General features: G+C 39.4%; 1 protein-coding gene across 2 annotated transcripts in view; it reads right to left on the reverse strand.

Moving 5' to 3' along the window:
* RBM46 (RNA binding motif protein 46) overlaps positions 1–14401 on the reverse strand; it is a 50076-nt gene extending 35675 nt beyond the window's left edge. For both annotated transcript variants that reach the window (XM_041737807.1, XM_041737806.1), the window contains exons 1-2: positions 14272–14401; positions 991–1152 (exon numbers count right to left, since the gene is read on the reverse strand). In XM_041737807.1, the coding sequence (XP_041593741.1) occupies positions 991–1141 (151 nt within the window). In that variant the 5' untranslated portion in view covers positions 1142–1152; positions 14272–14401. The remainder of the gene's footprint in view (positions 1–990; positions 1153–14271) is intronic.
* Between the last annotated feature and the right edge of the window lie 10650 nt (positions 14402–25051).

Raw genomic sequence — 25051 nt, forward strand, 5'->3', positions numbered from 1 at the left:
GATGGCAAAGATGCCAAGAAAATGGAACCCTCTGATACTGTTCATGGGAATGTAAACTGGTGCAGCCACTCTAGAAAACAGGAAGTTCCTTAAAAAGTTAAAAATAGAACTACCCCATGACCCAGCAGTTGCACTACTGGATACAGGATACAAAAAATACTGATTTGAAGGGGCACATACACCCCAATGTTTATAGCAGCATTTATCAACAAGAGCCAAATTATGGAAAAAGCCTAAATGTCCATCAATTGATGAATGGATAAAGATGTGGTATACACACACACACACACACACACACACACACACACACACAATATGGGATATTACTCAGTCATCAAAAATAATCAAATTTTGCCATTTGCAATAACATGGATGGAGCGAGGGTGTACTATGCTAAGTGAAATAAATCAGTCAGAAAAAGACAAATACCGTATGATTTCATTCATATGTGGAATTTAAGAAACAAAACAGAGGAATATAGAGGAAGGGAAAAAAAAGAGAGGGAAGCAAACCATAAGAAACTCTTAACTACAGAGAACAAACTGAGGGTTGCTAGAGCCGGGGAGTACAGGGGTCATTACCTGGTGATAGGTATTAAGGAGGGCCCTTGCTGCATTGAGCACTGGGTATTATATGTAAGTGATGAATCGCTGAATTCTAATCCTGAAACCAATATTACACTTATGTTAACCAACTAGAATTTAGTAAAAATTTGGGGAAAAAAACCCCGCAAACCCAACTTCCTTCTCAACTATTTCTTAAATCAAGAGCAGAGATGAAAAAAAATAAAAGAATCAAACATGCATAACATACACTATCTACCTCTTTTCCCTCACAACAGTAAAAATGATTGCTAAGGTCTCACAACAGTAAAAACGATTGCTAAGGTCTTAAAGCAGTTATAAGGAAAGAACTATTGTTCGGCATACTTATGGATATGTATACCTAATGTACATTAAAGATTCAACCTTTTTGAACATAAATCCATACCTGGAGGAGGACCACCAAATTTTCTTTGCCCATTCTCTTGAACCATGTTGTAACCAGTCTTTTCCATCAAAGCAAGTAATGCTGCTTCATTCTGAGTACCGGTTCTGACTTTACTGCATCCATTTGTTCCATCTATGTTTTCTTCATTCATGGTTGCAGTTCCTAAAACAAAATTCAAAAATAATGTTTATGACATGAAGCCACAGAGCTCTGTGAAGGATTTCTTTGGGTTGCAAGGAACCAAAAAAATTTGTGGATGCTACATTTGGTGATCACTACAGTCCTGCCCACAAAGTCCTGCTCCACAAATGGAAGCTAGAAATTTCATTTAATGTCACTGATCAATCAAGCAGTACCTTTAGAAAGTCTAAGCTACAAGAAAGGGAGGCAAAAGTAAAAAAGAGAAAAGAACAAAAAAAAAAAAAAAGAAAAAAGAAAAAACAAATAAGTGAAAAGGAATTAGCAAAGAAAAAAAGCAAAAGAAGTAACAAAATAAATATACAGCCATTAATGAATATGACCACTGCTGATCGATACAGCCAAAATTTACATTTTTGTTGTTTTTAAAGATTTTATTTATTTATTCATGTATGCTTTTTATCATATAGGCCAATTGGATTTTACTGCGCCTTACATTTTTCGGATAAATGTAGCCTAATGCCAGTATAGCTCACGTTGTCAACAATCTTTAAGAGCTCCACTAGTTATCAGAAACTGAACAGATGCTCGGAGTTGGAGTAAGTAGAGAACTTCAAACCAGCCCCTGTTCCTAAAAGCAGCTACTAGAGAAAGCAGGGATCACAATGACTTTCTCTGAGCAGAAACAGGAACTACTGTGATTTTCAACCAGCAGCAGCTTAAGAAAATTACCTAAGGGGTTCATGGGTGGCTCAGTAGGTTAAGCATCTGACTCTTGATTTCAGCTCTGGTCATAACCTCAGGGTTGTGAGATTAAGTCCGTGTCAGGCTCCATGCTCAGAACAAAGTCTGCTTGAGATTCTCTCTCCCTCTCCCTCTGCCCCTCCTGTTCAAGCTCTCTCATTCTCTCAAAAATAAATATTTTTAAAAATTACATCAATGGGTAAGCAGGAGCTAGGGAGAACGTGACATCTGTGTTGACCACTGTATATAAAAATGTTTTTAATTTTTTTAAATGAACTTAATTACCATATCCATAAGTCATCAGAAAAATCACATTGATCCTACAGATTAATACTGTGATTTATTCCATTTCTTAATTTTATATCTCCCTTATTTGGTTTTATCATGAACAAATACAAAAATTAAAATCCACAGTATGGGAAATGTACTGGGAAAGCCATTTTGGCTTTCAATAGAACTTTCCTAAATGGAAACCAAGTCACTGTAGCACACCATTTTAAGAAGTATGAAATATTCAGCCAGAGCACCTCAGTTTGACTTAGCTCTGCCACTTTCTAGCTATGCAAACCTGGTGGCTCAGTCGGTTAAGGGTCTGATTCTTGATTTCAGCTCAGGTCATGACCTCAGGGTCCTGAGATCTAACCCTGCATTGGGCTCTGCATTCAGCAAGGAGTCTGCTTGGGATTCTCTCCCAATCCCTCTGCCCATCCCTCCACCCCCGCTAGTGCTCTCTCAAAAAAAAAAAAAAAAAAAAAAAGAGAGAGAGAGAGAATTAAGATATTCTATAGGCATACTGAATTCAACATACCCAAAACTGGAATATCATTTTATCTTCCAAACCTGTTTATGTTTCCTGTTTTACATCTTCATCAATTCATGCATTCAACAAGGGCACAACAAACATACTCCCTCCCCTCCAAACTTTCACAACCAGAAACTCATGAGTTAACCCAGAGTATTCCTTTGATTCACAGCTAATCATTCACAAAGATCTGCATATTTTACCACTGAATATATCGTGAAATCATTCTTCATATCCTGTTCTCAAATATTACCAGAATTAGTACTAGTTTCCAGATTTTAGTCTTGTGCCCTTTGAACAAAATCTCCATGATGCTTTCAAGGTGATATAAAATATGTATATCAGGCAGCCCGGGTAGCTCAGTGGTTTACCACCACCTTCAGCTCAGGGCTTGATCCTGGAGACCTGGGATCCAGTCCCACATCAGGCTCCCTGCACGGAGCTTGCTTCTCCCTCTGCCTGTATCTCTGCCTCTCTCTCTCTCTCTCTCTGTCTCTAATGAATAAATAAATAAAATCTTAAAAAAAATAAAATAAAATAAAATAAGTATATCATCTTAAGCTTTGACTACAAATCGAAACTAAAGAGAAAAAATTAGCACATTTACATTTTAATCTTAAAATCAAGCAGGCCATTCTAAAAAAATAAAAAAGCTTCAAAGGAAAATATTGCTATATTATTTTCACTAAATAAATATTAACTATTATTTTGGAAGGCAGAAAAACAAAATCAAGACTGAAAATTATAAACAGGGAAAAGTGATCTGCAACACACACATTTAAGGCTAATTTAAAATAAAGAAGAGCAGCACGGTGTCACAATTAAGAGCCAATTCAAGTATCCAAATAATTGCTTATATGCAAATCCTGTTCTCCTCCTTAATAGCTCTGACTTTGGGCAAGTTTGGCTTCAGTTTACTTGTCCCTAAGAAATGGATAATAAGTTTCTACCTCACAGGGTTGCTGCCAGGATTAAGCATAAAGGACTTAAAAAACAGTATTTTGCATATAAACACTGCAAATATATTTACTATCTAATTAATACACAATAAATAAAACTAACTTCTAATAAAATTTTGTCCAATAAATTAGTAAAATAAGAAAAGCACAAACTGCATACCAGGGATTGCAAATTCAGATTCATTCACTTATTCAACAAATGTTTGTTGAGCACCAACTGTATGTGAGTACTATTCCTTATGTCTGGGCTACATCAGTAAAAGACCAAAATTCCTCCCTGGAATAGCTTGTTCGCCAGTGGCAGAAAACAAATGATAATAAAAGTAGTAAGGAAGTAATACATGTTAAAAGGTAATTGTGTGGGCAGCCCTGGTGGCCCAGCAGTTTAGCGCTGCCTTCAGCCCAGGGTGTGATCCTGGAGGCCCGGGATCAAGTCCCACGTCAGGCTCGGAGGGGGGGAGGAGGTAATTGTGTGTGGGAGGGAGTATAGGGTATATAGAAGGGATCAACAGAAGACAGGGTACAATTTTAAATAGGATAACTAGTACTGACCTCAATGAGAAAACATTTGAGCAAAGAATTAAGAAATGTATCCATCTAGTTATTTGGGAAGAGCCTTCCGCACAAATAGAAAAATGAAGACAAAGGTATAAGGTAGAAGTGTGCACGACACACAAAAGGCACAGCAAGGTGACTGGTATGGTAAAGCCAGCGGGGGTGGGGGATGGGTATTTCGGAATAAGAATAGTAGGAGATGGCCAGCCCCGATGACTCAGCAGTTTAGCACCCTCTTCAGCCCAGGATGTGATCCTGGAGACCTGGGATCCAGTCCCGCGTAGGGCTCCCTGCGTGGAGCCTGCTTCTCCCTCTGCCTGTGTCTCTCATGAATAAATAAATAAAATCTAAAAAAAAAAAAAAAAAAAAAAAAAAAGGAATAGTAGGAAATGAGATCAGAGAGGTAACAAGCTGCCACATGACACAGACCTTAAGTCACAGACACAGACCGTAAGTCAGGTAATGAAGGACTTTAGCTTTTTTTTTTTTTTAATTTATTTACTTATTTATTCATGAGAGAGAGGGGCAGAGACATAGGCAAAGGGAGAAGCAGGTTCCCTGCAGGGATCCTGATGCAGAACTTGATCCCAGAACCCCGCGGTCACAACCTGAGCCAAAGGCAAATGCTCAACCACTGAGCCACCCAGGTGCCCCTAGCTTTTATTCTGAGTTAAATGAGGAGCCACCATAGATTCCTAAACACAGAATATGATCTTGTCTTTTTAAAGTCAAAAAGAAGTGGGGTGCCTGACTGGCTCAGCAAGTAGAGCATTTGACTCTTGATCTCAAGGTTCAAGTGTGTTCAAGCCCCATATGAGGTGTAGAGTTTACTTAAAAATCAAATCTTCAACAACAACAACAACAAAAAGAACAAAGGAGGAAGCAGGGAGACCAATGAGTAAACTAGGACTAAAAGAGAGATGGTAGCATGGATGAGAGAGAGGCTGGTGAAAGGAAAAAGATAAAAAGAAGTAGTTTCTGATATGAGATATATTTTGAAAATATATCCAACAGAATTCACCAATAGACTAGATACGGATCATGAAATGAATAGAGAAGTCAAGGATAAGACCAAAGTACTGGTCCAAGCAATGAGAAGCCAAATGATGAGAAAGAAGAGATTTTAGGGGTAAAATCAAAGTTCAGTTTTGGACATAAGTTTTTGTATCCACTAAATGACTAACTCAAATGCCTACAAGGCCCTGGGAAGAAATGTTAAATGAGCAGAAAGGCCAAGGACAAGACTCTAAGAAGTGCTAAGCACCATCTTGAAAGGGCAGTGACTACTCAATTCTAGCAAACTATTAGCATGATCAAATCCAGTTTACACAGTTATGCCAAATTTTCCAACTTTTCAGGAAGAAAGCTGTAAATCTGATTCTTATGTGAAATCTCAATTTTTAAAATCTGAGAACCAAAGAACCACATTTCCCTACTAAACCTGCAAAACTGGTAGGAATGCAAATTGGTGCAGCTGCCATGAAAAACAGTATGGAGGTTTCTCAAAAAATTAAAAATAGAATTACCAGATGATCCAGTAATTCCACTACTGGGTATTTACCCAAAGAATAGGAGAATGCTAATTTAAGAAGATATATGTGCTCCTATGTTCATTGCAGCATTATTTACAATAACAAGCTATGGAAGTAACCTTAAGTATCCACTGATAAACAGATGGATAAAGATGTGACATAATCCAAACAGTGGAATACTAGTCAGCCATAAAAAAGAAACTGTGCCATTTGTGACAACATGGATGAACCTATAAGGGCATTATGCTAAGCAAAATAAGTCAATCAGAGAAAGACAAACACCATATGATTTCACTCACATGTAGAATTTAAGAAACAAAACCAAATGGACAAAAAACAAGAGACAAAACAGAGACCTCAAAACAGTCTTAAATACAGAGAACAAAATGGTGGCTGCCAGAAGGGAGGTGGGTAGGGTGGTAGGTTAAACAGATGAAAGGAAATTAAGAGTATACCTAGTTAGATAAGCATTGAAAACGTAGAGAATTGTTGAATCACTATATTGTACGCGTAAAACTAACATAATACTGTATATTTTAATACAAAAATTAAGTACAATATTGTAAAGCTACATAAACATCATCTCATTTACATGTGCAGATACTCAAAGGCATTAAGATGGCATGACTAGAGAGTAATACAGTAGAAAATCATGTTCAAATTTAGTCCTGGGTATGTATACATTAGTTCTAAATTCCAATTCAAAACTTAATAATGAGTCAAATTTTCACAATTCAGTTCAATTCTCTATACATTCATTAACTGTTTTCTATGGCTGAGTCACTTTCTGGACTTCAGTCATACTGATCACCCTGAGGAGTAGAACTACAGTCATGCACATTTTGTGCAAGGGATAGAGTATGCCTTTATATACCTTTCTACTCAGAACCGTACTCAGAAAGGACTGCCACAGAAGGTAACTTCTTGTCAAGTAGAAGTATTCAAACATTGGCTAAACATGCTATAGAGATTCAAGCAAAGAGTACACTGCTGGACCATGTGGTTTTGACCATTCCTTAGAAAATTTGGTATGGACTTAAAGCACAGATGATGGCTTAAAAGAATTTATAATCCAGGATATAGTATATCATCATCCAATTAGGTGACTTCTATGTGTTAAGCCTGCATTTTCGAGAGCAATATCTCTATTCCTTGAAAGTAGAGTAGTGGGTAGTCAAGAAAACTGAAATAAACCAAACAAAAAAACTAAAAATTAATTCATATGTAAAAATAGTAACAAATATTATACAACAGACCAAATAAAATACCGACAGATTTTCTATGGTTTTAATTCTGGGCTGCTTAAGGAGAGAGATCCCATCTTCCTTGAATACTTTCCCTATTATCCACTACAGTGTTTGGTACATGGTAGGTACTCAATTATTTGTTGGATGAAGAGTCTAGCAGAAAATTCAGAAAAATCCTTACTAGGACATCATATACTGTTAACAGGGACGTATTAAACTGGAATTATCTTTTTAGAGGGAAATCTGGCAATATTTATCAAAATCTAAAATGTTTATAAACTTATTTAGCAATTCAATTACTAAAAAACTAAGCTAGATAGAGTTGCACAAGTACCCAAAAATAAATGCACAAGAATGTGGACTGAAACAATGTATGTAAAAGCAAAAATCCAGGTGGGGGGGACACCTGGGTGGCTCAGTTCCTTAAATGTCTGCCTTCTGCTCAGGTCCTGTCCTAGGATCCATCCCGTCCGGCTCTTTGCTCACCATCTGCTTCTCCCTCTCCTTCTGCATGCTCTTTCTCTTTCTCACTCTTGCTCTCTCTCAATAAATAAAATCTTAAAAAAAAAAAAAAAGAAGAAGAAGAAGAAGAAGAAGAAGAAAATCTAGAAAATATCTACTTGTCTACAAATAGAGTACTTATTCAAAAATTACGGTATAACTACATGATGAAGTATTACGCAACTGTTAGAGAATGTCAGATTTGCATGAGCTGATTCGGAAAAATACTCAAGAAATAGATGAGAAAAAGCACATTGGAGAGCAGTACGTTTACTGGTTTACCAACTGAATGTTTTGTTTAAATATATTCATATATACATTCACATGTCTATATAAGCATACAAAAATTTTAGAAAATTTTTATAAGAAACTTTAACAATCATTATCACTGGTAAGTAGGAATGAGGAATCAAAGTACCTTCTCACTTTTCTGTGACTGTCAAGAATATCTTCTACTTGTATTAAAATCAAGAAGCCATTTCAAGGGTTTCCCACTGTTCCTTAAATATAAAGTCTAAACTCCTTAAAAAGCCATAGGGGCACCTGAGTGGCACAGTGGATTAAGCATCTGACTTTTGGTTTCAGCTCAGGTCTGATCTCAGGGTCTTGAGATCAAGTGCCCCGTCAGACTCTGCCCACAGTGAGGAGTCTGCTTGGGTCTCTCTCTCCCTCCCCCTCTGCTCCTCCCCACTGTGCTCTCTCTCACACAGACTGAAATAAATAAATATTTAAAAATAAATAAATAATAAAATAATAAAATAAAATAAAATAAAATAAAATAAAATAAAATAAAATAAAATAAAATAAAATAAAATAAAATAAAATAAAATGAAAGAAAAGAAAAGAAAAAGTCCTAAAGGTCCCTTCATAATCTGGCCCAGCCTGCCTCTCCAACTTCATTTCTTACTATATGGCAACAACAGTACTTACCTATTTGCAATTTGTCAAATGTGCCAAGTTCCCACATACCATCCTTTGTGTAGCTTGTTCCCAGTCCTTTCTCACTCTCTTTGCCTTTCCCACTCCTAACATCCTCCAGGGAAGCCACCCCCTGACCCTCCCGTCTCTGCTAAACTGGGAATTCCTCTGTGTGTGCTACTGTCACAGACCATCTCAGAGGGCTGCTCTGTCAATCCCCCACCTCCTTCTCCCCTAAATTCTGCCAGATATTAAGAAGGGTCCAGTCTTTTATTTCCAAATCTCTACCACCACGTACACTCCCTGCTATGCGATTATTCTTCGGGAAATGAGGCAGAAAAAGAGGAACACCGTGATTTAACTAGAAATAATGGACTTGGGTGAGAGAAGACCTGAGTTCTGGGCTTAGTAAAGAGATCTTTGACAAATTACGGTTTTTACCTTTACTTTGCAACTCTGTGAAATTCCATTTTATGCTTATTTCTGCATTCTTTCGTTTAGCACCTTGTATACCTTGCAAAATGACAGTCACTGTATATACATGATTTCATTTATTTAGTACTTAAAATACCCCTGTGAGGTACATATTATCTTATTCCATTTCAAAAATAAACTGAGACTAAGATAAAGTTACAGTGCTAGCAAATTGGTGGAGTAGAGATATTCCAATCAGAGACCTGTCTGCCTAGATATTGGGCTCCTAACAGCCCACTTTAGATTACCTTCATTTTAGATATTTAATAATCTGAGATCTCCAAAAAGTGATGTGATTTGCCTGAAATCATATAAATTACAAAACCAGGACCTGAATCCAGATGTTTTTCCACATCAATAGTTTTTTTAACATAATTATAAAAATTATTAAATTACTCATGCCTCCTTTGAAAAACTACAGCATGATTTTAAAAAAACAAAACAAAAACAAAGACAAAAAATGTATTAACTTAGAAGGAAAAAAAGTCAATTAAAAAAACTTTTGGAAGAACTCTAACAAAATAATTTCAGATTTATTAGAGACCTTAAAAATCATCTTATTCAATACCACCTGATGTTTGCATCTCCTTTACAATACTGGTGTACAAAGCAGTCACCTATTTTATTCTTGAATTCTTACAAGAAAATCACTATTCTATGACTTTGGTTAACTCTTTAAAGAAAATTCCTTCTTATACTGGATTATAATTTCTTCCCTTGTAACTTGCACATAGAGATCCTCCTATTATCCTTCTGGCCAAAGTGAACATACACCTCTTTCATAGAATTGCATTTGCAAAATGATTCTCCTCTCCTTCAAGCCAAACATTACCAGTTCCTTAAACCCAACTTGTCCTAAAATGATGTCCCTTAACATATTATTCCAGGAGCTATTAAGAGACCTCAAAAATACCCAAATACATCTGAGAATCACTAGACCTCTCCCTTAAGACTATCACAATGAACATCAGCCTATTTAAGGCCGTGAAAAGTTTCAGTTACAAAAAACCTTGCAGCCTTAACTCCTGTCTCTTAAACATTAATTGTACTTTATATGATACAGTTTCATGTTCCCTCACTATCCTTTTTGTCCCTTAAAAGCATGGTGGCCAAAATTACAGAGAGAGATATCAATGTTCTACATATCTATATATCTACATATCTACATATCTACATAGCTGCATGGCATTGATGGTTCAAATCAAGCATACTGTCAACAAAATACCCAAATCTTCCCTAGCCTATGTTGAAGTAACTGGATTTTAAAGTCATACTGAATTTCATCCTATTAGATTCAACCAAAACGCTCTTCCTAACCTTCCCTCTGATCTTTTACCCGCTTGTGTCCCATCTATGAAATGTCCTAACTTAACTTCCTTTTCCAAGGCGTAACTTTTTTTAAGAGAAGGAAACAGGTACGGGAGGGCAGAGGGAGAGAGAGAGAATCCTAAGTAGGCTCCATACCCACAGCCCCGCACCTGATGCACTGGATCTCACAACCCCAAGATCATGACCTGAGCTGCCTGCAATCCAGAGTCAAGACACTTAACCCACTGACCCACCCAAGTGCCCCCAAGACATAACTTTCTTATTTTCATGCTTAATTAAGAGCGATCTTTCCAAATATAATTAGAAAATATTTTTAAGCTGCCCTAGTTGGACCAGTGAACAGTAATAATTCTACACTGTCTTTTTAAATAGTTAACATTCTGTCATCCTTGTAATGAGACAAATTATCCACCCATTATGGGTCCTGATAATTCATTTTAGAAATGCATTTACATATGAAGAACAAGGACGTGTGATATTCTAAAGAAACTTAAAAAAATAATAATAAAGCTACCTTTCTCCATTTAAGATTGTTTTTACCAGGTTTTGATACTATACCATCATTGAAGATTTTCTACTAAGAGAATATTAGAATTGCAAGTGGACCTTGGACCACTTCCAATTTTACATTTAGAAAACCAAGAGCAAATAAAGTAGAGACCTGCTTAAGGTCACAACGCTAGTAACTGACAAGACCTGTGCCTCAAACCATCAGGCATTTTATAAACTCTGGCCCTCTCCCATAATTTAGTCCAGAGGGACCTTAAGAGTCTAAAGATCCCAGAGGACACATTACCGGCCCATTACACTAAAAACATCATGTCGATACAGTGTGGAGAATAGGAAAGTGTGAGATTTATATATTTTAAACATGCTACTAGTTTAATATGCCACCTTACGTACACTATTTACTGCCATAAAAACAATTGATAAATATACCTTCTGCTTCTATTTTACCTGAAATGTAGAATTTAATTAATACACAGGAGTTTTTTGTTTTTCTGTAACTGATAGCTTACTCTGAATGGCTGATTTGTGCAATCCAACCCACCCCTGCAAATTACTTACAGACATATATTTTGGGCCAATTCATGTCTCTAAAGTTGTATTTTTAAAAGATATTAACATATTATCCATGGTGTCAAGATGAAGTTGGTTAGTCCCCACATTAAGACTCTTTTTAATAGACAATGACTAGAAACATATGCTAGACTTACTACACTTAAAGAAATCTCAATCAAAATATTTTAAAAACTTAAAATTACAAAAGTATAAGACACACAGGAGAGTCACCAATCTCACCCTATGTTTTTTGTCTTACTCCCTCTTTAGAAAGGTGTTTTATCTTAAAGCCTCAACAAAAGTAACATATACACATATCTAATTCAAAAACCTAAAAATATCTAACCTCAATAGTATACCTAGCAAAATACATTTCTAAAAAAGCCAGAATTCAAGAACCTCAACCAGAGAATTAAAAATCAAATCTAAAACAGGTATACAGTTATTTTTATTCTAAAATATTCCAGAATCAATCTGAGAATTACCAAAATTCCAAGAAAGCATAGCAGTCTTATATGACAAAACTGACATGCCAACTGAAACTTCTAGGCTCAATTAGTTCTTGCTGACCCAAGGAATCTGCGTAAGGGAAGGAGGGCCCAGAGCAAGAGAACGACATGAACAAACAAACCAAAGTGGGGACAGGACGGCAGATTAAGAGTTGCTATATCACATATAAACTCTAGTTTTCAAGATAGATCTTTTTTCCTAAACTTTGGACTTTCAAAGATTCCTTTCCAGCTCAGTTTCAAAAGTAAAACTGAAGAAACATTAAAGAAAAAAGTCCTCTAAGCTATAAAGTAGAAGGCCAAGATGGCACAGCCAATCACAAGATAGATATCCATGTAACAACTTGAATCAAGACTTTTTTTTTAAAGGACTTTAGTGTAAATGCTAACTATATCCTCCTTAATTTTAAGTACTTTAATAAGCTGACAAAATCTAAACTTTCAAATTCATACTTCCTTTTAAAATAGAAAATATAATAAAAAATTACTACTACAATTTTAGCAAAATATACATGAAAATTAATCACTTTAAAGGAATTTGTCAGCTATGTTGAAACCTAAATTGAAACTTCATCTTATGAATTACTGTTAAAATTTATGAAGATGAACATTTTAAATTTTACTATAATTTTTTAAAGTGAATGCAATAATCAATAATAGAAAGCACATTAGATCTTTATGGCATTCCTTAAATTACATGGTATTATATTCCTGATCTGTTGATCCAATTGTTATTGAGTATGAGACACTGAGACGTGTCTCATGGTTGCCAAATCAATGGAGACGTTTCCGCGGCAATTCATTTTAGTGACAGACTGCACTATTTCCCACACGGTTGGAAAATGAGAAGGATTACTAAAAGTGTATAGATATGGAAGCCTAACATTATTTCAAAATAAAAAGGTATAGATAGAACAGTTCAAATCCACTTTAAATGATTTTTATTAAAAAAAAATGCAGACACGTTTCTATTCCTAGAAGTTAAATATAATAATATATAAAAAATGTTGGTACTGGGTGGTTTCACGACTTTTAGCAATACTGTGGAGGGCAGTATTGTTTTTGATTATATCATTAACAATAAAGTCTTTAAATATTGTGTCGAACACAAAATTCTCTGAATCTAGGATAAAGATACCCACAACCAAAATTCTTGAATGCTCTGACACAATACACTGCTTTCCTCACATTCTTCTATAAGCTTTCACCCATATTGTCACAATTTCAACAGAGATCGTATTTTCTTCCCTCACTTTTGTTTTACCAAGGACCCGAGAGTAAAAGGAAGACACAATTCAGCATTCATATCCAGGTCTGGTCAGATTCTACGCCAACCACTTGATTTGTGCGCGCAGACGCCCCGTCTGCCTTCCTAACCAACAGGACAACATCGAAACTCTGGCGCTTTATTTCAGTCCATAAATTGGGCATATTCCTATTAAGAATCGCTAAGTCCTTATGCACCCAGCAACACACATGCCTACATTTCAGATGTTGACATGCACTAGGATCGTTGGCCGAACCGTTCAAGTCCAACACTCCGCCCTCTAAAGAGAACATTCGGGGGGTCCCAGGTGGCTCAGCGGTTAGCGCCGCCTTCGGCCCAGGGCGTGATCCTGGAGACCCGAGATCGAGTCCCGCATCGGGCTCCCTGCATGGAGCCTGCTTCTCCCTCTGCCTGTGTCTCTGCCTCTCTACCTCTGTCTTTCATAAATGAATAATTTTTTTTTAAAAAAAATCTTAAAACATAACAATAAAGGGACCATTCGCGGTTAAGGCCGTGCCTTAAACAGAAACCGGGGCGCCGCGGCCAACCACCATCTTCCAGGTCTGGGATGGCCTCTGGGCGCAAACAAGCACAAGTTTTTTTTTTTTTTTTAAAAAGAGACTTTTCCACGTGTACCCTGGAAAGGAGAAACGTCATTACAGCTGAGGGGCTTTAGCTCCGAAGGTCTCTGGGTGGAAGCTGGTGCAACCGCTCAACTACACACCGCAGCGATTCCCGAAAACATCCTATTCCTTCCTTCCTTCCTTCCTTCCCAATGGGCAGAAGTCTACCGACACGTGGACGGGCCCTCCAGAGCGCGCTCGTCCTGCTCCCGACACCGACACCGACACCGACACCGCGCGGCCCGCTCCGCACAGGCGCCGAGCCTGCGGGCTCCTCCCGCCACTGCCCGTCCACGCTGGCTCGGCTCAAACCACACTAACCCCACGGGGGAGGAACCCGGTGCCCCAGACTCCCCACCGACGCCACCGCGACGGAGTCCTGGGTCTCCGGCCTCCGGCTTCACCGAGTGTGGTCACAACGAGCGCGGCCTCAGCGCGCGGCGATGCCGCGGCCCCACGCGGCCCCCGGTCGCGGCCCCGCTGCCCGCTGCCCGCGGCCCCGCCCGGCGCCGGGCCCCACTCGCCCGGGGAGCCAACAGGGAGGCGGGCGCGGGCGGGAGGCCAGCTCGAGGCTCGCCCGCCGCCAGCACCCGGGGAAAGGCCGTGGTCGCCAAACCTCACCCAGCAGTCGGACGCCCCGACGTCGTCCCACGGCCGCCGGAGGGGACGCGCGGCGCGACAACGGCCGGACGCCCCGGGCGCGCGCTCCACGGGCGGCGTTGGGGGAACCGGGAGGCAGCGGGCGGGAAGCGGCCGGAAGGCGGCGGGCAGAGCGGAAATGGGGCCGGGCGGGGGCAGGGCGGGGCGGGGCAGGGCGGCGGGAGGAGCCCAGGGCCGCGACCACGCGGCGCCCGGGCTGCGGCGGCGGCTGTCGGCCGAGGCCGCCCCCGCGGGGCCCTGCGGCCCGGAGACAGGCTCTCCAGGCCTTACCGGCGGTGGCGGTGGCGGTGCCCGGCGGCCACCGGCAGTGACCCCGCTGCCCCCATCCCCTCCTCACCCCTTCGGGTCTTCAAATGTTGGTCCTAAATCTCTGGGACCAACGACCACAAACCGCCGCCACCGATTCGGGGCCCAGTCGGTCGGAGCGGGGGTGGGGGGGAGGGTGAGGGCGAGGGAGGGGGGCCGCCGCCGCGGAGGAGGGGAGCCCGCGGGGAGGAGCTCGCGTCGTCCTCGCGCCTAGGCCGGCCTCCCGGCAGCCGCCGCGCGCAGCGGCCCAGGCAGCCCCACGAGGAGCGGAGCCCCGGCCAATCAGCGGCCAGCTCCTCCCCGGGGGGGCGGGGTCAGAGCGGGGGAGTGGGCGGGACCAAGGTTTGAATCAGAAAGAGGCTCTCGGAGGGGGGGCGTGAAAGCGCCTGGAGCGACAGGCCCTTTAGCCAATTGGGCTCTGCACACACGCCTTGAATTTTGCTTCCTTTGAAGATAGAGCGTGAGTTTAAACGGCGAAGAAAATAAAGATAATGCCCCATTCTGTTGACTAACAGACTCCTGCAAAGCCCCTCCATCGCGTAGCTTCTGCTCCAACAAATGAGGAACCTGAAGCCCAGAATGGTCCACCGGGTTATACAACCTCGAAGGGCTGCCTTCCACAGGGACTGGTGAATTCAGTTTGTTGCCTGCGTGGGTTCAAGGCACTAACAAGTGTCTTCAAAATCTGTGAACAACCGCAAAAAATTTTGTGAGCAAGCCGCGTCTGGGTACTTTTTACCCCTCCCCTCATGGTAGGATTGAGCAAGGCCTTTGGTGTCTGGCCGACCTGGACTCCAATCCCTGGTACCATTTTGTGGTTGTGACACAACTTCTCTGAGCCCCAGTTTAATGGGGAATGGGAAGATAAATGATAAATAATATCAACAAATGCTGAGCCCTTGTTATGTGCCAGAAACAACTGCAAGGTATTTTCACGTGTGGGTGCATTTAACTCCCAACGTAAGATTGGCCAAGGTGCTTTGGCCCCACGTAGCTGCATATTGCAGATGGAGACACCCAGACAGAGAGCTTAAGTAGTTTGTTCAAGGTCATCCAGCAAGTAAGTTTATTTCTGCTCTGAACCCTGCAGACATAACCACTGTGCTATACTGTCTCAAAATGTATCCAGAAACAAGTGGCATAATGCCCAGAGTGCCCAGAGCATGTTGGGTAGAAGCTTAACAAACCCCTTCCTAAACCATCTGCCCTTCAGCCCAGGGATAGGACCAATCTCATGTATATAGGCTATATGCCTATATAACTAATAATGATAAATAAAACAACTGGAAAATCTAGACATAGAATGTAACTACTTGGCTGGGTGTTTTTTTTTTTTTTTAATATGTTAATTCTCTACTTTAAGAACTGCAAAGGTGGCAAGTTCTATCATATTGACTATGTCTGTGACTGCTCTTTCATTTCTCCAGAAAGAGATTACTCATATTTTCATGTTGATGCCATCGGCAGTTCTCGGTAATTAGTTCTAAATGCACACGTTGAAGGTTTAAACTAGCTGAAGTTGTGTTGTTAGGGCGCATTAATCTGAAAAGTTCCAACAACTAAAAAATTTCTAGGAGTTGCTGTAAGATCCTTAAAACCTCACTAGGTGGAGATGTTATCTTGTGAGGTGCGAAAGACAGTTCCAGGAAATCCCCTGAAGAGTTATTTTACAGTTCTAGCTTCCTTTTTTTTCTTCCACCAGACACCCTCCCCCACCCTCATATAAAGAAAACCAAACAAACAAAGGCTTCTCAATAGGCATTAGTCAGGCCATAGAACCGTGCTTAGATGAAGATAATACTATTTAAAGATCCTTGCAGTGCTTATGTAGTCTGTCCTCTTGGTCAGATTTCTCCTAAACTTTTTTACTATCCAAAATCTATTAATAGATGTATTTTTCAAATGCTATAAATACTATATTCTGTGTATATAGAAGTAAAGGAATCACCTTTATTTCTCAAGACTCCTAGAAAAGAGAATCTTAAATACCTTTACCAACTAGAATTTTTTTTTTTAGAAATAAACTCCAAATTAGGGTTTGTTATAAATTTATTTGCAAGTTTATGGGGAAAGGAGATACAGATTAATGGGAAGAGTGAAGATAAGTGATATGGAGGTATTTTTTTTTTTTTTTTTTACTGAAAAGCAGCCTAAAGTAGAATACTTGTTGGTAAGGGAAAAAAAATAGAAGGGGAGGTCTGCATCACTATGGGACCTGGAAAGAAAAAAGTTATCAATAAAAATTGAAAGAGATGTAAAAGATATTGTTGGTTAAAGTAGTCTAGATACAATGTAAATGTGGTTTTTCTCATATGAAATGCAATTTTTTTAGAATAAAATCTTCATACACCTTCTGTAAAATACAAACTCCCAAAAGGAAGAAAAGCAATGAGAAGTCTGTATAAATGTTTAAAATCCAACTTAGTCATAGTAGAAGAAATGAAAGGTGAACAGTTTCATAGAAAAAAAGAGCATTGTATAGTGTTAGAGCTTCCTACCTCCATATCATATCTGGCGGTGATGGCGTAGATCCACCAAAAAATAGCAACTGTTTACATGTTTATAGAATTAATGATCTTTCTAAAAGAAACTTGGAAGCTAAGGACCATTCTTTAACCTGGCAACTCTCCATTCTAAATGATATCTCAAAATGCTTTCAGAAGTATGAGGGCTTTTAAAAAAAAAATCTCAGAGTAAATATACTTATTTCAATTTACTGACCCTCATTTGATGATTTCTACTTAACAGATTAACTTGAACTTGTGATGTGTCTGGAATGTGAATGTCAGCTCCATGATGATCATAAGGTGGAATAGGTGCTTTTCCCAGTAGGCTATCCCAAGCCATCTTTACATTCAGCCAGTGTACCTCCCATGATTAACAACCTATCTTCCCAAGGCAACAAATTAGAAATAGAGATCTTTGTACACAATTTAATGGTCTGTACAGGAACCAAACCTATAACGAAGGCCTCAGTTAACATAGATACTAACTAAAGGAAGCAGTAGTAAAGGCTACCTTTGATTGGTATTAGTTGGTAGTTAACATCAAGATCCAGTCATCCAATTACTATTTTTTAAATAATTTTTAATGATTTTTTAAATAATATTAGAAATAATGCTATCCTATAAGAATCATCTTTTTCCCCTTTGAGAAATAGAGATTTAACTTATATGAAATAACTACTGTATGTAAAAAAATAACTTTCTTTTCCTCTCTCTCATTCTCTTTTTTAAGTAGGCTCCACACCCAGTGTGGAGCCCAATGGGGAGCCCAACCCAGGGCTTGAACTCATGACCCTGGGATCAAGACCTGAGCTGAGATCAAGAGTCGGATGCTTCCCTGACTGAGCCACCCAGACACCCCTAAAAAATAACTTTCTTTCCTTGTGTTTTCTTTTTTTTTTTTTTTTAAATAACTTTCTGCTTAAAAATTTAAACACTTGGTTGGAGAGAGAGTGGGATGAAGCTTTCCTGTCTTATCTCACTGAAGAAGCTTTCTTAGGTAACAAATTATAGTGGAACTATAGCTGACAGACACCAGCAATTTTTAAGCTGGGAGAGCCAGAATGACTTGCCCAAAAATCACAGTCAGTTAGTGGCAATACTAGATCTCCAGCGTCTCTCTTCTGACTTTCAGTCTTAAAACCTGGCTCTCACAGAAACTTAAATTGTGCTTTAAATTCTACAGTGGTTTAAAAAAAAAAACAAAAACCCTATGAATATATTCAATGAAGAAAAGTATTTGGCTGAGGACAACAGGGTCAGCTTTGGTTCAGGAACATTAGTATACCTGGCCAGAAAGGATGTGTGAAGTAAAGCAATTTCTTGGGTATTGAGGTTTCTTTCTTCACACTCCATGGGTGGTGCCCTCCCAAGGTGACTCCAGCCCTGTCTATCTAACTCAGTTATTGTCTTAGCCAAAGAAGCAGAGGGAGACTCCCTCTCTTTGACTAGGGAAGTGTTTTGCATTTTCTCAAAAGCAGCGAATAGAGAGTCCTTGGAACCCTAAGAGGAGAGGATACCATTATAATCCACAATTCAATCAGTCAGTGTTTTAAATTAAAGCATCAGATCTTTTTAATAAATCATTTGTTTTAATTTGCATTGATCTGCTTAGATGTACAATCTCCAGGGCATCCTTGAAATCACTGACCTTTTATGTTCTGCCAACTTTCACTTATTCCATTCCAATCGTCATTCTTTTTTTAATCCAATCGTCGTTCTTAATAAAAGGCATACATTCCCTTTTCATCTCAACTTGCACTTTAGCACCACTGTATTACTAAATCCTTGCAAGTTAAAAAACAAAACAAAATAAAGCAAAAACAAAAACAAAAAAACAAAAAAAATCCCTGAAAACCCTAATCTTGTTCTGTTGAAATAATGTATTTAAATGTAAACTGTGGAAACAGCTACAGTGTGTAATTCTGATTTTCTTCAGGACTGCCCAGTGTATATGGGGCAGGCTAACCAAACCGGATTAGAACTGATTCTTTGGTTCAGTCCAGTAGCCCTGTGTAACCCAGAGATAGGGCTTTAGTAACTACAATAACTAAGGGACAGAGGAAGTCTGTGGTATGTGGTTAGAGGACTAGGAAGTGAATGAATAGTATATACATCACTTAGTTGAGGTATAGAGGTAGAGGAGTAGGTGTAGAATGACCATAAGGTGTAAATTCATGATGACTGCTTTAAGAACAGATATTAATAGCATCAAATCATATTAAAATTTTACACAGATTTGTTTATTTCTTTATGTTAATAGAAAAGCCTCTTTTTATATGCATCTTATATGTAGGGTGGTATTAAAAAAAAAAAAAGCACTGGAATTAGAGCCAAAAAATCTATATGCCAATTTCAGCTCTTCTTTTTCCAGTTGTGTATGGCCTTGGTCAACTCACTTAACCTCTCTGAGCTTCAGTTTTCACAGTTGTCAAATGGACGTAACACCAACTGTCTCACAGGTAGTAGTATATAATAGGAGGTACCGAGTGAAAATACCAAGCCCTGTAGTGCCCAATTCATTTGTAGGATGTGAGATTTTAAGTGTCATGCTTTGAATTGTTGGTTGTATAGTATTGTAATTTTAGAAATTTTAAAAATAGACATTTAAAAAATGTGCTTTCTCACAACTCAGAATTGACTGCTGTTAACATCCAGTCATCTTGGCTTTCATTATTTTTTTACTAAAAAAAATGTATACACATACACACATATAAAAACTGAATCTCCTTTGGCCTCCCATTTGTTCCCTTTGCCCATTGATAGGTTCGTTTATTCAGTGTGCATTTACGGAGTGCCTACTACGTATGAGGCACAATGCTAATTGGTAAGGCGGGGATTCATGGTAAACAAGACAAAAATCTTTGCCTTCACTTTACTGTAGCCACACTGACTTCCTGATTGTTCTGGAGTATACCAGGCAAACTTCTGCCCCAGGCCCAGTACTCTTGCTATTCCATGCCCCTGGAATGTGCTTCCTATACAAGGCCAAGTGGCAGGCCATTTCATCTTTTTTAAGGCTTTATTCAAATTCCCCTTTCTCAGTAAGACCCTCCAAGGCCATACTGTATAAGTTACATCCTTCATCCCCATCACTCATACAAACTATATCTATGTCTGTTTAATTTTTCTCCACAGTGCTTCTCACCATCTACCTTTCCATATATTATCTTGCCATTAACTGTCTCTTCTCCTAAAATACAGGATCCAAGAAAGCAGAGATTTTTGTCTATTTTATTCCTTGCCCCCTCTCCAATGCTTACATAGTGCCCTTAACAATTATTGGTCAAATGACACAAAGGAGTGAATAAAAGTTTAAAAATTAGACGTGGGTAATTTCTTCTCAAATTTGAATGCTTAAAGTGACTGAATGAAAGAAAAATGTAATTCCTCTGTGATTTACCAAAATGTAGACAGACCTTATCTCCATCTCCCTGCTTCCAGAAAAACTACTTATTTTCAAAATATGAGTGAAATAATTTTCATAATATCAGGGCTTACAGAGGTTATATAGCTCAAAGTATTTTGAAACTGATAGAAATAAGACTCCAAAATTACGTTTCAGACAGTTGAAGCTGCTCTGTTTATTTATCCTGGGATTTGAAATTACAGTGAAGCTTAAAGTCCTGTACCCCAAAGGAAATTTTATAGCCAGCCGTCTCTTTAGCCTTCAGAAGTAGACTTAGCTGTCACAATTGAGGACTCCAACCCCAGGCATCACTGAAAGAGTAGTTCAAGGACATGAGCAACACTGTTCAACAAATATTTGTCTAATACCTAGTTTTCTCTAAGCACTTAGGAAGTCTAATGAGTTGTATTTCTTTCTTTCTTTTTTTTTTTTTTTTTTGCCACAGTAATGAAGTGGAGATACGATGGACCTTGGAATGAGATAGTTCAAGCACTGGCAGTGTCAGTTTGGACACAAGTTATTTAGCCTCCCAAAGTCTCCATTTTCATATCAATTGCGCAAACAGCAATATTGGTTGCCTTGGTTATTGGTAGTCTAGATTAAATAAGATATTATATCAGTCAGGATAAACTAGGTTATGCTGCAATAATAAATAATCCCACAAATCTCAACTTATAATAAGAGGTATTTTTTTTTCTTGAGCTACACTAGCTGTGCTTCTCCTGCCATGTAGTCATCCTGCAGCCCTTTACTCAGGAACCCAGCCTGATGGAGACCAGCTAGCTATTACATTGCAGGCTGCCATGGCAGAGGAAAAGGACAATCTCACACGGGCAATCGCATGCCAGATTTCAAATTGACACATATCCTTCCGATCACATTGCATTAGCTGCAACTGGTCACATGGTAGCACCAACAAAGGAGCCTAAGAGGTATACTTCTACATACCCAGAATGCAAACACCTGAATTTTTGCTGAGCAGCAGAATCAATGACTACCATAGATGGTAAATGTAAAGTGTTTAGTAAAACATCCACCCCAGGCCTGTCCCTTTTCTCTCTCCAGGCTACTCCCTGTATGCCTTCTTGTTTATTGAGTGGAGACACCCATATTTCAAAAACAGTCTCTTTGAATTCACAAACTGTGTTTAGTACAATACTTGAACTAGAAAATGCTCTATGAAAAAATAATTGTGTGATCAAATTAATTTGAGAAACACTACATACTACATCCCACATCCCTTTCTAAAAATTATCACTATATAGTAGCTTATTAGAAGTTCTGAGATGTCTTCTGGTAAAGATAACTGTTTATGGGGGACGCCTGGGTGGCTCAGCTGTTGAGCGTCTGCCTTTGGCTCAGGGCGTGATCCCGGAGCCCCAGGATTGAGTCCCACATCAGGCTCCCTTCATGGAGCCTGCTTCTCTCTCTGCCTATGTCTCTGCCTCTCTCTCTCTGTATCTCTCATGAATAAGTAAATAAAATCTTCAAAGAAAAAAAAAGATAACTGTTTGCTTCTGTTTAACCCAAGGTTTATTCAACAAATATTTATTGTGAATTTAATTCTACCTCCAGTACTACTAAGACTAATGCTACTATTTGCATTTATTGAACAACTCCTAGCTGCCAAATTGATATCAAACCTTAGAAATACAAAACTGAAAAAGGCAGACAAGATTTTTGTTTTGATGGTGGTCATGGTCTAAAAGAGGATTATCAGCATGGTTCTAAAGCCTTTGCCTCGGTTAATTCCTTTAATTCTCCTGACAGACCTTAGAGTTGGCATTATTATTGATCTCATTGTACAGATGAGGAAAAAGGAGGTTGCACAGCTAGCAAAATGTCTGAAATTCAGGGATTAATCAAATAAATTATGAAAGATCCATAAGGTAGAGTATTTGACAGTCACTAAAAATTCTTTTATGGAAGAGTATCCATGACGTGGAAAACACTGCTTATGATATTCATGGCAAAAAGAGAGTCTCATTTTAATTAAAAGTAGCACTCCTTCCCTTCCTCAAATTCCTACAGAACACGCCTGTCTTCGTTAGATGAGTCAGAACATTGTCGCATGGGAAAGGCAGTCCGGAAATTCAGTATTTTAATAGGTGTTTTGCTAGTCCCAACTAAATCAGGATCATGTTACTAAAGAGAAGAGGAACAGTGCTGTGGTGATAGCCAGCTACTAATCCCAGCTCCAGCGTCTGTGGAATGTTATCCAGGCACCTGCAATTTTAACACATTTCCTGGGTGATTCTGATGCAAGTGGCCCAAGGAGTACACATTAGAGAATAGTACTGTAGGCAATCAGAATAAGGGGGAAAATAGGACTGGATGACATTAAGGTTTATTTATTTACTTTTTGGATGGTATTAAGGTAAAAAAATTAAAAAAGTCCATTTATCAGAGGCACTCAGAACTGATGAAATGTGTACCTTGAGAAGAAAACTGACATCGATTAAGAATAATAGAAATGGAGTGTGAGTGCTAATAAAAAATTTAGCTCGCTAAGTATTGTCATGTCATTATAGATGGATTATTATTTCCAAGTATCCAGAATAAATAATAAACCCGGAACACACACACACACACACATACACACACACGCCACCCCAGAGACTAATCGTAATTGAGTCTTTCTCTCGGGTGGAATCTTGAACGCTATAAAACCCCAGTGATCAATATGATTGCTAGTGACAACTGAACAGTTATGTCAGCTTTCCTAGGTTCTGAGTTTAGAATAAGACGTGCCCACTTATGCCACAAGCTGTGGTTCACATTCATGGCCTCTGTGTTAAGGGCACCATTTCATTTTCCCTCCCTCCCTCCTTCTCCTGGCTGCTTCTAAACTTTTCCTATTACCCAGATTCACATAAAAAAACTTTTCACTGGCAGTAGCCCTTTCTCTTCATGAAGTCTTTGCTTTAAGGGAGCCAGCACATCCAGTTGCTGTAAGCCAGGCCACCCTGGCCACTGCTGGTATTTCCAAGAGGTCAGCAGCTGGGTCACATCATTGGAATGGCCAGACCTCCTAAACAACCATCTGGGGACCTTGGAGCCTGACCACTCTGCCAGCATAGAAACCTCACGCTGGCCGGACCCTGCCCCACAAAAGCTCCGCAGCAGGAGAGCCAAACAGCTGCTTTGCTTCTGAGAGCTAAAGTTGCAGAGCAGAGGCTGAGTGCAGAGAATCCCTTTGGTAAACATTAAGAGAAAGAATCGGTGTATAGGTCCCAGCAAGGGAGCCTAAGCCCAGAAATACGGCTTAGTGCATGGAAGAGGCAATACCCACCACAGCCTCCTGGTTACCACTTAGTAAGCACATCTATGTTCCCAGCCCCGTGAAAGGCTCGACATTCTTTAACCTTCACAATAATCTTGAGAAGGAATATCGTCCCCCATTTATACTGCAGAAAATTAAGAATGAGATAGTTTGCCAAAGACTCTCAGCTGGTCGGGAGCAAGAATCAAAGCCAGATCTTTCCATTTTTATCACAGAGGATCCCTGGCAAAGACTGAACAGAATCAGTGGCGGGGAGTGGGAGGGGTCTGGGAGTGAAGGTACGGTGAGGAATCACAAATAAATGTGATAATGTTTATGAAACATTAAAAATTAAATTAATTTAAGAATTAATTAAAATTAAAGGGTTAAACAAAACCAGCATTTCTAGTATGCATAAACACTATTCCTATTAAATCTAGAAATACAATTATTTTGACAATCTCCCAGAGATGGGATGGTGGACAAACAGGAAAAGTTGCAAGACAGAACAGGTTGTTTCGCAAATATCAAAGGTGGTTAAGGGAACCCGTCATGTAGCCAACCTGCAAGCCCATGCACGGCACTGACAGGTGTGCCTGCCGCAGCAGCAAGGTGGGCAGCAGGCCCACACTTGGGGGAGCAGTGGTGCTCTCAGATCTAGCCAAAAAAACACTTCCACTTGGTGCACTGTCAAAACTCTTTTTTTCTTTTATAAGTTAGTTGTCTGGGCAACAGAAGAAATTTAGCAAGATGGAGAAAGAAAGACCATTTGTGCCTTAAACCAACCTTAAACCAAGTCCTAAGAACGAAGATGTTAAACTATGACATGAGATGTTCTACAGAGATAAGCAAAGGATTAAACGAGAGATTTACAACACGTGGTGATCAGTGCCAGGCTTATGCCCATAAATCACAGCCTGAATAATATCCCATGAACACTGTCAGGCACAAGATTATAAGCAGCAATACAGAGCCACCCTTGGCCTTCTGCTGGTAAGGAAGACCCAGGGCCTCATCACCCACAGCCATAGCACATAAAGTACCTCTCCCTCAAGTAGTCAGTGTATACTTGTTGAAAGGAAGAAAGTAAAAAGAAAAAGAATCAAAATAATCAGAGGATGACTGGTTAGATGTTTGAATGTAAGAGTGCTGAGGACCTAAAAATGAGAGAATGTTCTTCCTTTGGCTGACTGTCTGTAAGAAACAAACAAAACAAACAAAAACCAAAACCAAAAAACTGTGAGAGACAGTGAAATCATA

Source organism: Vulpes lagopus, chromosome 23, assembly GCF_018345385.1.
Source record: "Vulpes lagopus strain Blue_001 chromosome 23, ASM1834538v1, whole genome shotgun sequence".
NCBI lineage: Eukaryota > Metazoa > Chordata > Mammalia > Carnivora > Canidae > Vulpes > Vulpes lagopus.